This window comes from Oncorhynchus gorbuscha, unplaced genomic scaffold (genome assembly GCF_021184085.1).
Source record: "Oncorhynchus gorbuscha isolate QuinsamMale2020 ecotype Even-year unplaced genomic scaffold, OgorEven_v1.0 Un_scaffold_1797, whole genome shotgun sequence".
In the NCBI taxonomy this organism is placed as follows: domain Eukaryota; kingdom Metazoa; phylum Chordata; class Actinopteri; order Salmoniformes; family Salmonidae; genus Oncorhynchus; species Oncorhynchus gorbuscha.
In genome coordinates, this window is record NW_025746477.1 from 17727 (window position 1) to 31458 (window position 13732).

Consider the following 13732-nt stretch of genomic DNA (forward strand, 5'->3'; position numbering starts at 1 on the left):
AGGGAGGGGTCCTGAGAGGAGGGGTGTGACTAGTAGATCTGTACCAGTACAGAGGGAGGGATCCTGAGAGGAGGGGTGTGACTATTGGATCTGTACCAGTACAGAGGGAGGGATCCTGAGAGGAGTGGTGTGACTAGTAGATCTGTACCAGTACAGAGGGAGGGATCCTGAGAGGAGTGGTGTGACTAGTAGATCTGTACCAGTACAGAGGGAGGGATCCTGAGAGGAGGGGTGTGACTAGTAGATCTGTACCAGTACAGAGGGAGGGATCCTGAGAGGAGGGGTGTGACTAGTAGATCTGTACCAGTACAGAGGGAGGGATCCTGAGAGGAGGGGTGTGACTATTGGATCTGTACCAGTACAGAGGGAGGGATCCTGAGAGGAGTGGTGTGACTTGTAGATCTGTACAAGTACAGAGGGAGGGGTCCTGAGAGGAGTGGTGTGACTATTGGATCTGTACCAGTACAGAGGGAGGGGTCCTGAGAGGAGTGGTGTGACTAGTAGATCTGTACCAGTACAGAGGGAGGGGTCCTGAGAGGAGTGGTGTGACTAGTAGATCTGTACCAGTACAGAGGGAGGGGGGGTCCTGAGAGGAGTGGTGTGACTAGTAGATCTGTACCAGTACAGAGTACAAGGAGGGGGGGTCCTGAGAGGAGTGGTGTGACTAGTAGATCTGTACCAGTACAGAGGGAGGGGTCCTGAGAGGAGTGGTGTGACTAGTAGATCTGTACAAGTACAGAGGGAGGGGTCCTGAGAGGAGTGGTGTGACTAGTAGATCTGTACCAGTACAGAGGGAGGGGTCCTGAGAGGAGTGGTGTGACTAGTAGATCTGTACCAGTACAGAGGGAGGGGTCCTGAGAGGAGTGGTGTGACTAGTAGATCTGTACCAGTACAGAGGGAGGGGTCCTGAGAGGAGTGGTGTGACTAGTAGATCTGTACCAGTACAGAGGGAGGGGTCCTGAGAGGAGTGGTGTGACTAGTAGATCTGTACCAGTACAGAGGGAGGGATCCTGAGAGGAGGGGTGTGACTAGTAGATCTGTACCAGTACAGAGGGAGGGATCCTGAGAGGAGGGGTGTGACTAGTAGATCTGTACCAGTACAGAGGGAGGGATCCTGAGAGGAGGGGTGTGACTATTGGATCTGTACCAGTACAGAGGGAGGGATCCTGAGAGGAGTGGTGTGACTAGTAGATCTGTACAAGTACAGAGGGAGGGGTCCTGAGAGGAGTGGTGTGACTATTGGATCTGTACCAGTACAGAGGGAGGGGTCCTGAGAGGAGTGGTGTGACTAGTAGATCTGTACCAGTACAGAGGAGGGGTCCTGAGGAGTGGTGGACTATTAGATCTGTACCAGTACAGAGGGAGGGGTCCTGAGAGGAGTGGTGTGACTAGTAGATCTGTACCAGTACAGAGGAGGGGTCCTGAGAGGAGTGGTGTGACTAGTAGATCTGTACCAGTACAGAGGGAGGGGTCCTGAGAGGAGTGGTGTGACTAGTAGATCTGTACAGAGGGACCTGAGAGGAGTGGTGTGACAGAGATCTGGTACAGGGGTCCTGAGAGGAGTGGTGTGACTAGTAGATCTGTACCAGTACAGAGGGAGGGGGGGTCCTGAGAGGAGTGGTGTGACTAGTAGATCTGTACCAGTACAGAGGGAGGGGTCCTGAGAGGAGTGGTGTGACTAGTAGATCTGTACCAGTACAGAGGGAGGGGTCCTGAGAGGAGTGGTGTGACTAGTAGATCTGTACCAGTACAGAGGGAGGGGTCCTGAGAGGAGTGGTGTGACTAGTAGATCTGTACCAGTACAGAGGGAGAGGGAGGGGTCCTGCCAGTACAGAGGAGGGGTCCTGGTGTGACTAGTAGATCTGTACCAGTACAGAGGGAGGGGTCCTGAGAGGAGTGGTGTGACTAGTAGATCTGTACCAGTACAGAGGGAGGGGTCCTGAGAGGAGTGGTGTGACTAGTAGATCTGTACCAGTACAGAGGGAGGGGTCCTGAGAGGAGGGTGTGACTAGTAGATCTGTACCAGTACAGAGGGAGGGGTCCTGAGAGGAGTGGTGTGACTAGTAGATCTGTACCAGTACAGAGGGAGGGGTCCTGAGAGGAGTGGTGTGACTAGTAGATCTGTACCAGTACAGAGGGAGGGGTCCTGAGAGGAGTGGTGTGACTAGTAGATCTGTACCAGTACAGAGGGAGGGGTCCTGAGAGGAGTGGTGTGACTAGTAGATCTGTACAAGACTAGTAGATACAGAGGGAGGGGTCCTGAGAGGAGTGGTGTGACTAGTAGATCTGTACCAGTACAGAGGGAGGGGTCCTGAGAGGAGTGGTGTGACTAGTAGATCTGTACCAGTACAGAGGGAGGGGTCCTGAGAGGGGTCCTGAGAGGAGTGGTGTGACTAGTAGATCTGTACAAGTACAGAGGGAGGGGTCCGGAGAGGAGTGGTGTGACTAGTAGATCTGCACAAGTACAGAGGGAGGGGTCCGGAGAGGAGTGGTGTGACTAGTAGATCTGTACCAGTACAGAGGGAGGGGTCCTGAGAGGAGTGGTGTGACTAGTAGATCTGTACAAGTACAGAGGGAGGGGTCCGGAGAGGAGTGGTGTGACTAGTAGATCTGTACCAGTACAGAGGGAGGGGTCCTGAGAGGAGTGGTGTGACTAGTAGATCTGTACAAGTACAGAGGGAGGGGTCCTGAGAGGGGTGGTGTGAGTAGTAGATCTGTACCAGTACAGAGGGAGGGGTCCGGAGAGGAGTGGTGTGACTAGTAGATCTGTACCAGTACAGAGGGAGGGGTCCTGAGAGGGGTGGTGTGAGTAGTAGATCTGTACCAGTACAGAGGGAGGGGTCCTGAGAGGGGTGGTGTGACTAGTAGATCTGTACCAGTACAGAGGGAGGGGTCCTGAGAGGGGTGGTGTGAGTAGTAGATCTGTACCAGTATAGAGGGAGGGGTCCTGAGAGGGGTGGTGTGAGTAGTAGATCTGTACCAGTACAGAGGGAGGGGTCCTGAGAGGAGGGGTGTGAGTAGTAGATCTGTACCAGTACAGAGGGAGGGGTCCTGAGAGGGGTGGTGTGAGTAGTAGATCTGTACCAGTACAGAGGGAGGGGTCCTGAGAGGGGTGGTGTGAGTAGTAGATCTGTACCAGTACAGAGGGAGGGGTCCTGAGAGGGGTGGTGTGAGTAGTAGATCTGTACCAGTACAGAGGGATAAACCAATAAGTGATATATGTTTCAGTAAGATTGGATTTTTTTAGCGTTTATAGAAATGGTTATCAACTGAACTGCAGGGATGGAACGTAATGTCACAGAACATAGAGGTTGTGGTGGCAGCTGCAGAGAGGTATTTGGGTGTAAGAGACTTGACATCAGAAGAGTTACAGGGTGTGTAGAGTGGTGGTGTCCCTTCCTTCAGGTTCTTGGCCTGAGGTAGGACTAAATACATTTAAATTGTGGAGTAGGGTGGTGTTATTTTTATTTTGTTCTGAGTGTAGTGTTAGATGATTTTATAGCAATGGTTTATAGCAATCATCCTTTTCAATACATACCCATCAACTGAATAGGAAACCTGATGCGGTCTTTCTCGATTGCGGATCCAGTTACATACGGATTCGCAGCCTCGGCCGTGTCAAGAATACTTTCGTTATATTTGAATGTTTATATGTGTCCACAGGGTGGCAGTGTAGACTTTGAATCTGTTTTAATAATGTTGGCTGGAGCTATCAATAATATATGAATTATACTTATCTGTATCCACAAGATGTCACTGTAGGCTTCGAACCGATTTTAATAATGGCGGGGAAGCGCTACGTATGAGGTATTCATTTGCTTTTCAACCCTGAATACATTTAGGATATTTACAGCAAACTCATTCTTCTGTTTGGGGGCAGAACGACAGATTTGTACCTTGTCAGCTCGAGGGTTTGAACTTAAAACCTTTGAGGTCAGAGTACCGTGGCCGGCACTAGTCCAACACTCTAACCACTAGGCTACCCTGCCGGCCCACCTCAGAGTGCTAAGCATTAAACGAGTTTAAAACCATTAACCTTTTATTGCAGTGGGCAAATCAGGGTCACACAGTGATTCTTGGGAGTCTTAAACAAATCTACTTAGAAACAGAAGAATGCACCTCACACACACAGTTATGGGCTTTAAAAAAGAAGACACCTGTACCATGTCAGATATAGACTAGAAATGTATTCGATTTTGAGTTTGCATCCCAAAATTACACTTCATCACAGAAGGCTGAAATATAACAAAACGTTTTTGGCATAGAAACACTATTGTTTTTTAATCGTCTTCATTAATTATGAAATTATGAAAAATATTAACATTCCACCCATGAGACAACTACAGGGTGCTTTTGGTCATTGACTGGAGGAAAGGGCTAGTACAATGTGGTTGATATCAAAGTCTCGAAGTAAATAACTTCACTGTTTGTGGAGGCTGAGTACATTCTCCTACTCGCCCCTCTCAGCGCATCACATAAATCTGGCCAGTGGAATAGCTGGCAGACAGAGTACTGTAGCCGGCCACGGTACTCTGACCTCAATTTCATTACTTTCTGTCTGTGTCCCAATTGGCACCATACTCCCTATGTAAGTGAACTGTTTTTGACCAGGGCCCTGGAATAGTAGTGCACTATATATAGGGAATGGGGTGCCATTTAGGATGTGCTTCTCTCTCCCTCAAAGCAAAGTAAGGAATGATGGTTTAGAGCTGAAGTGGTCATTAATATTGCCTGTGTATCCTGATACTCTTCCTTTCACTTTCTTCTTTCATCAGTGACAACTGATTGCTGTTAACTCATCATGTCACTTCAGTTCAGTGATTGTAAAGGGATCGATTATAGACCAGGGGTCAGGGGTCAGGGGTCACTGATGAAAGAAGTCAGTGAAAGGAAGAGTAATGGGATTGCTGTTAACCCTTCATGTCAGTTCAGTGATTGTAAAGGGACAGATTATAGAGGTAAACCCATCATGTCACTTCAGTTCAGTGATTGTAAAGGGACAGATTATAGAGGTAAACCCTTCATGTCAGTTCAGTGATTGTAAAGGGACAGATTATAGAGGTAAACCCATCATGTCAGTTCAGTTCAGTGATTGTAAAGGGACAGATTATAGAGGTAAACCCATCATGTCACTTCAGTGATTGTAAAGGGACAGATTATAGAGGTAAACCCTTCATGTCAGTTCAGTGATTGTAAAGGAACAGATTATAGAGGTAAACCCATCATGTCAGTTCAGTGATTGTAAAGGAACAGATTATAGAGGTAAACCCATCATGTCAGTTCAGTGATTGTAAAGGGACAGATTATAGAGGTAAACCCATCATGTCAGTTCAGTGATTGTAAAGGGACAGATTATAGAGGTAAACCCATCATGTCAGTTCAGTTCAGTGATTGTAAAGGGACAGATTATAGAGGTAAACCCATCATGTCAGTTCAGTGATTGTAAAGGGACAGGTTATAGAGGTAAACCCATCATGTCAGTTCAGTGATTGTAAAGGGACAGATTATAGAGGTAAACCCATCATGTCAGTTCAGTGATTGTAAAGGGACAGATTATAGAGGTAAACCCTTCATGTCAGTTCAGTGATTGTAAAGGAACAGATTATAGAGGTAAACCCATCATGTCAGTTCAGTGATTGTAAAGGGACAGATTATAGAGGTAAACCCATCATGTCAGTTCAGTTCAGTGATTGTAAAGGGACAGATTATAGAGGTAAACCCATCATGTCAGTTCAGTGATTGTAAAGGGACAGATTATAGAGGTAAACCCATCATGTCAGTTCAGTTCAGTGATTGTAAAGGGACAGATTATAGAGGTAAACCCATCATGTCAGTTCAGTTCAGTGATTGTAAAGGGACAGATTATAGAGGTAAACCCATCATGTCAGTTCAGTGATTGTAAAGGGACAGGTTATAGAGGTAAACCCATCATGTCAGTTCAGTGATTGTAAAGGGACAGATTATAGAGGTAAACCCATCATGTCAGTTCAGTGATTGTAAAGGGACAGATTATAGAGGTAAACCCATCATGTCAGTTCAGTGATTGTAAAGGGACAGATTATAGAGGTAAACCCATCATGTCAGTTCAGTGATTGTAAAGGGACAGATTATAGAGGTAAACCCATCATGTCAGTTCAGTGATTGTAAAGGGACAGATTATAGAGGTAAACCCATCATGTCAGTTCAGTGATTGTAAAGGGACAGATTATAGAGGTAAACCCATCATGTCAGTTCAGTGATTGTAAAGGGACAGATTATAGAGGTAAACCCATCATGTCAGTTCAGTGATTGTAAAGGGACAGATTATAGAGGTAAACCCTTCATGTCAGTTCAGTGATTGTAAAGGGACAGATTATAGAGGTAAACCCATCATGTCAGTTCAGTGATTGTAAAGGGACAGATTATAGAGGTAAACCCATCATGTCAGTTCAGTGATTGTAAAGGGACAGATTATAGAGGTAAACCCATCATGTCAGTTCAGTGATTGTAAAGGGACAGATTATAGAAGTAGCTTCTTGTACTTTGTGTATGACATGTTTTCTTTTTGCCTCTTTTCTAAGCCTTTCTAGTTTACAATCTGGGAGAGTAGCCTAGTTGTCTCTGGCCCTGTTAAAAGCTCGGGCACCGCCCGACCGACCTTCTCTGTTTTTATAATAAGGTGATAGACTGAATGTCATTTGTCCTGCTGCCTGTCCCACTGCTCCCTCATTTACATACAATTCAATTCATTTAGCAGTCCCTTTCCATAGCATCAACTGCTGCTGGCCTTGAAGGTCAGTAGTATCTGTCTGATAAAATACATCACAAAATACCCTGTATTAGGCCTACATTCTAGGATATAGACATTTTAGGGTATAGAGATGTATTAGCTACACACACACACACACACACGCACGCATGCACGCACGCACGCACGCACGCACGCACGCACACACACACACACACACACACACACACACACACACACACACACACACACACACACACACACACACACACACACACACACACACACACACACACACACGTACACACAATTACACTTCTCTCACACACATACACACACACTCTCTCTGTGATGTTAAAATATTAATGAAGCCCATGCAATGGCTGGATCAATAGGGTGGGCAACTTTCCCAGTCTGTACAGGTTGGCTGTGCTACAGTAGATTGCCACTTTGTACCACCAACCAGATGGATGACGATATTAATAGTTCATATAGCTGGGAATGAGGCCCTTGCAAATGTCTCTGCTATTGACCACCACACACATACAGACACACACAGACAGAGAGAGAGACACACACACACACAGAGAGACACACACACACACAGAGAGAGAGAGAGAGAGAGAGAGAGAGAGAGAGAGAGAGAGAGAGAGAGAGAGAGAGAGAGAGAGAGAGAGAGAGAGAGAGAGAGAGAGAGAGAGAGAGAGAAAAGAGCCGTTAAATTCTACAACCACCTAAAAGGAAGCGATTCACAAACCTTCCATAACAAAGCCATCACCTACAGAGAGATGAACCTGGAGAAGAGTCCCCTAAGCAAGCTGGTCCTGGGGCTCTGTTCACAAACACAAACACACCCTACAGAGCCCCAGGACAACAGCACAATTAGACCCAACCAAATCATGAGAAAACAAAAAGATAATTACTTAACACATTGGAAAGAATTAACAAAAAAAACAGAGCAAACTAGAATGCTATTTGGCCCTACACAGAGAGTACACAGCGGCAGAATACCTGACCACTGTGACTGACCCAAAATTAAGGAAAGCTTTGACTATGTACAGACTCAGTGAGCATAGCCTTGCTATTGAGAAAGGCCGCCGTAGGCAGACATGGCTCTCAAGAGAAGACAGGCTATGTGCTCACTGCCCACAAAATGAGGTGGAAACTGAGCTGCACTTCCTAACCTCCTGCCCAATGTATGACCATATTAGAGAGACATATTTCCCCCAGATTACACAGATCCACAAAGAATTCGAAAACAAATCCAATTTTGAAAAACTCCCATATCTTTTGGGTGAAATTCCACAGTGTGCCATCACAGCAGCAAGATTTGTGACCTGTTGCCACGAGAAAAGGGCAACCAGTGAAGAACAAACACCATTGTAAATACAACCCATATTTATGCTTATTCATTTGATCTTGTGTCATTTAACTATTTGTACATTGTATATATATATATAATATGACATTTGTAATGTCTTTACTGTTTTTAAACTTCTGTATGTGTAATGTTTACTGTTAATTTTTGTTGTTTTTCACCTTATATATTCACTTTGTATGTTGTCTACCTCACTTGCTTTGGCAATGTTAACACATGTTTCCCATGCCAATAAAGCCCTTGAATTGAATTGAATTGAGAGAGACCTTTTAGTTGGGTAGTCTATATTATCCCAGCGGTGGGTTTGAAATATGATGTAATTGTATATGTCATTGTACTTCCTTAACCTCTAACAGAATCGATTGCTTTAATAAACCCTCTACTGGAAGCCTTAAAATATTTAGATGCACTATTGTAAAGTGGCTGTTCCACTGGATGTCATAAGGTGAATGCACCAATTTGTAAGTCGCTCTGGATAAGAGCGTCTGCTAAATGACTTAAATGTAAATGTAATGAAGCCCATTCTGTTGATTGAACACTCAAACATTCTAAAAGGAATCCACTCTTCACGTTGTATTATATAAGATACGGTATTATGACATATACATGCATTCTGTTCTGACGTGTCGCCATGCTGCATGGCCCATTCATACCCGACCTCTACTATTGTGACATCCACCAAAGGGAAGAGAATAAAGTCTGTCACGCGGGCGCGCGCTGCTTGTCACCACTGACTGTTGCACACGGAGGAAACGGTACGCTGCTCTCTCTCGGGCTGTGCTCAGACCCTATCTCTTATCTCACCCGCCCTCGGTCTGTTTACACGCAAAACAGTCCGTTGTTGACTGGAATACGATACGAAGATCCTGCTACTAGGCAGGTTTCCTACACGTGTTCTACTGCTCAGTATGCCAGAACGCATGGACTAATTTAACGACGATGGCTTCGTTGCGAATGGTCGCCAAACTCCGTGCTGGAGTTGTCGGATGTACTAAACCGTTCCCCTACGCACTCAAAACAACCCGATCTCCGGTGAAATTACTGCATACGGTAAACTGAAACTACTGTGTGGGAGTAGTGAAAGGAGAGTGCCTCGCTGTAGCAAGACTTCATAGATGGGACCGCTGCGTCGTTATGTAGACATCCAAACTAGGGTTTTGTGTCTTCACAAGTTTTGCACAGTAGTCTGTTATTGTAGGCCTGCACTGTACGTGCTCTGTTGGTTTGGGAAACCGGTAGAGTTCTAATGAACTGTCAAATAGTGAGATTGTTGAGCGAGGGTGTCATGCACGTCGCTGTTTCAAATATTTTTGTCTTCGTTTCCATCTTAAATGGCACTACTTTGAAGTACACTGGATTGTAACAGAATTCCAGATCCTTGAACTAATCAACAGGCCTACCGTGAAAAAGATATAGGCAGTCTGGAGAATACAGTGATGCATTTCAATTAGCAAAGCATTGAATCAAGAGAGGGTTTTCCCATTCATTCCATCACGTCTTGACATGTTGTTAAATGAGGACTAAATAGCTTTCCTCTCTCTGAATATAGTCATATAATGTAGTGAAACTGAATGCAGAAGACCTGTTGGGGATCACACACACACACACACACACACACACACACACACACACACACACACACACACACACACACACACACACACACACACACACACACACACACACACACACACACACACACACACACACACACACACACACACACACACACACTCTTCCTTGAATTGAATGATTCTGTCTCTTTGTCCTCCTTTTCCCCTCTTGTTCTCCTTAGCTCCAGATGACTGCACTAAAGTGTCACCTATCCCATGCATTATTAATAAGTTACTGTTAAGAGCTCAGTGATTTCCTAACTAGAATGTCAACACCATGTCACCCAGAGTGTTGGCATGGCAATGAATAATAATACCTAGTCCCCAAGGGCTAATGAGGACACTAATGAGGTTCTTTGCCAAGTTAATGAAGAATGCAATGTGAATTATGTGAAACCTCACCCGTGTGTCAGATTAATATAAACTGTGTGTGTGTGTGTGTGTGTGATGTCGGGCCTCCTTAATGAACTGTTTACTGTTTCATTAGAATGATGGCTGTCTGGCAGACACCAGTCAGCAAAGCACAAGAGTGTTGTTAAGGAAGGTGCAGCCAGCCTTCCAATAGGATAGGATGTCTTGGCCCGGGGCCTGAGGGGTCATTTAATGTGCTTTGATCCCAGTAGACGTGTCCCCATACCTTGCTGCTGTGCTGTATCTCTGTCTCTCTGACCCTGCACTTCACTTCGGTCATTCTGTGGGGAATTACATTTGTGCAACGTCATCACATATGGTGAATAAACTAAGTGTACAAAATATTCCATGACACAGACTGACCAGGTGAATCCAGCTGAAAGATATGATCCCTTATTGATGTCGCTTGTTAAATCCACTTCAACCAGTGTAGACGAAGGGGAGGAGACCGGTTAAATAAGGATTTTTTTTTTTTTTTAAAGCCTTGAGACAATTGAGAATGTCTGCCATTCAGAGGGTGAATGGGCAGGGCAAAATATTTAAGTGCCTTTGAACGGGGTATGGTAGTAGGTGTCAAGAACCGCAACGCTGCTGGGTTTTCACGCTGAGCAGTTTCTTCTTTGTCTCAAGAATGGTCCATATCCAAAGGAGATCCAGCCAACTTTACACAACTGTGGGAAGAAAGCATTGGAGTCATGGACCAGCATCCCTGTGGAACGTTTTCGACACCTTGTAGAGTCAATGCCCCGACAATTCAGGCTGTTCTGAGGACAAATGGTGGGGTGGTGTAACTCAATTTTAGGAAGGTGTTCCTAATGCGAGGGTATACTCGGTGTACAATTTCCCCACATTTTCTACACAGCACCACACATCACTGTCAGCCAGAATGGAAGGGAGTTGAGTTTTCATAGTCACACATCAATGACTATCACCACAGAACATCTGGGTAGATTGATACTCTTGTGAACGCAGCCCGGCTTCCGGAGGGGGAAGGTCCTCAAAGTGTAACAGTATAACTTTAGACGGTCCCCTCACCCATACCCGGGCGCGAACCAGGGACCTTCTGCACACATCAACAACAGTCACCCACGAAGCATCGTTACCCATCGCTCCACAAAAGCCACGGCCCTTGCAGAGCAAGGGGAACTACTACTTCAAGGTCTCAGAGCAAGTGACGTCACCGATTGAAACGCTATTTAGCGCGCACCACCGCTAACTAAGCTAGCCGTTTCACATCCGTTACAAAAAGGTTGTCACGTACCCCCCACCCCCCACCAGACACTGACAGATGCGCACACACTGTTTATCTGCTCCTGACAGGCCCTCTTGTCTGATGAGTCAGTGTGTAATTGAGAGGCTTTTATCCATCTAGAGCCGTGATTGGAGGGAATTACGGGAGTCAGCCGTCCAATCACTAGATCTGACTGGCTGCCCATCTATCTGTTTGTCAGGGTCGTGTTCAGCAGGGAACTGTTTGTGTAATTAATGCTTGGATAAGCTTATTTACTATTATGTCCCCTCTTTATGCGGTGCGCGCTGCACCGAACACCGCAAGAATTATCACAGTTAATGATTTTAATGTTTGTTTATGTGTCAATCAATCCCGTAAGGCACATATGTCAGAGTCAAGGCCCGCGGGCCACATCCGGGCCCGCGAGAAGGTTTTTTACGGCCCCTGGGATGATCTTGATTTATTATTAGAACCGGCCCGCAGACCGCAGCAAGCCGGCAGCCCGCAGATCTTTTACACGCACCAATACTACATTTCCCACAATGCAACGGTGACGCACCGAGCAGTAGGCTGCTTCATTTCAATATTTATTGGCACAGCAGTTGTCAGCATCACAGTAAAATTAACTTTCAGATACCCATCAAAAATGGCAAAACGGAAGGTGGACACTGAGAACCGGGGGGTTTCAAACAAGGTGGGAGTCGGAGTATTTGTTCACGGAGGTAGCTGGAAAACCTGTGTGTCTTCTGTGTGGAGAAAGTGTGGCGGTACTGAAAGAGTATAATCTGAGACGACATTATGAAACGAAACACGCGGACAAAAACAAGAATATGGACATGGAACAAAGGCTACAAAAGGCAGAGGAATTAAAACGAGGCCTCAAATCTCGACAGGCTCTGTTCAAAAAAGCCAAATCACAAGGCCAGGCTGCTGTCAAGGCCAGTTTTATTTTGGCAGAAGAGATCGCTAAATCAGCCCGGCCATTTACGGAGGGGGATTTCATCAAAAACTGCATGATTAAAGTTTGTGACGAAGTTTGCCCAGAAAAAAGGCAACTCTTTTTAAATGTGAGTCTGAGCAGAAACACCATTGCTGAGAGAGTAGACCAGTTGTCCATCAATCTAAAAGAGCAGCTTGTGAAAAAGGGAAAAGATTTCATTGCATATTCCTTGGCTGTGGATGAGAGCACCGACATTTCTGACATTGCCCAGTTGTCAATTTTCATCCGCAGAGTGGACTCCAGCCTAAGCGTGACAGAGGAGTTTTTGGCTTTACGTCCTATGCATGGCACAACTACGGGGCATGATTTGTATGAAGAGGTGTCAAGATGTGTAAATGAGATGGAGCTGCCTTGGGAAAAACTTGTGGGTTTGACAACCGACGGAGCACCTGCGATGTGTGGACACAGGAGCGGACTGGTGGAGAAGATACGGGAAAAGATGCAAGAGGAAAACGCGACAGGTGAGCTGACAGCTTATCATTGTATCATACACCAGGAAGCGTTGTGCGGTAAAGCCTTGAAAATGGAGCATGTAATGAGCATCATCACGCGCACAGTTAACTTTATCAGAGCCAAAGGTTTGAATCACCGCCAGTTCAAGGCATTTCTGACGGAGTTAGAAACGGAGCATGGTGATTTGCCTTATCACACAGAGGTGCGATGGCTAAGCCAGGGAAAGGTGCTTCAAAGATGTTTCGAGCTTCGTGAGGAGATTTGTCTGTTCTTGGACAGCAAAGGGAAAGACACAACACAACTCCGAGACGAAATGTTTCTGTGTGAAATGGCTTTTCTGTGTGACATTACGAGTCATCTGAATGCAATGAACTTGCAGCTGCAGGGTCGGGATCGTGTCATCTCTGATATGTACAGTACAGTGAAGGCATTTAAAACCAAACTGACTCTGTGGGAGACGCAGATGCGGAAAGAAAATTTGAGCCACTTTCCCAGCTGCCAGACCATGAAAGAGAAGCTCTCTACCAGTGCGTTCCCGAGCGCACAGTTGGCTGATAAAATAGGTATGCTTGCCGCTGACTTTCGACGCCGATTTGCTGACTTTGAAGCACAAAAAAGCAGGTTGGAACTGCTCGGTAACCCATTTGCTGAGAAAGTGGAAAGCTCACCACCAAAACTCCAAATGGAGTTGATTGACCTCCAATGCAATGATGCACTGAGGGCAAAATATGCGGCAGTGGGTGCTGCGGAGTTCGCCCGTTTCCTCCCCGACACAATGCCCCAGCTGCGCATCCAGGCTGCTCAAACGTTGTCTATGTTTGGCAGCACATACCTGTGTGAACAACTGTTTTCTTTGATGAACTTGAACAAAACATCACACAGAAGTCGACTTACTGCTGAACACCTCCACTCAATTCTG

The 13732-nt window shown here is 45.9% G+C and overlaps 1 protein-coding gene across 1 annotated transcript in view; it reads left to right on the top strand.

Annotated features, from left to right (window-relative positions):
* The first annotated feature begins 8797 nt into the window (after positions 1-8797).
* The window catches only part of LOC124024236 (calcium uniporter regulatory subunit MCUb, mitochondrial-like), a 36702-nt gene continuing 31767 nt past the window's right edge, over positions 8798-13732 (top strand). Inside the window, exon 1 of the mRNA XM_046338231.1 lies at positions 8798-9155. Within this exon, the coding sequence (XP_046194187.1) occupies positions 9045-9155 (111 nt within the window). The 5' untranslated portion in view covers positions 8798-9044. The remainder of the gene's footprint in view (positions 9156-13732) is intronic.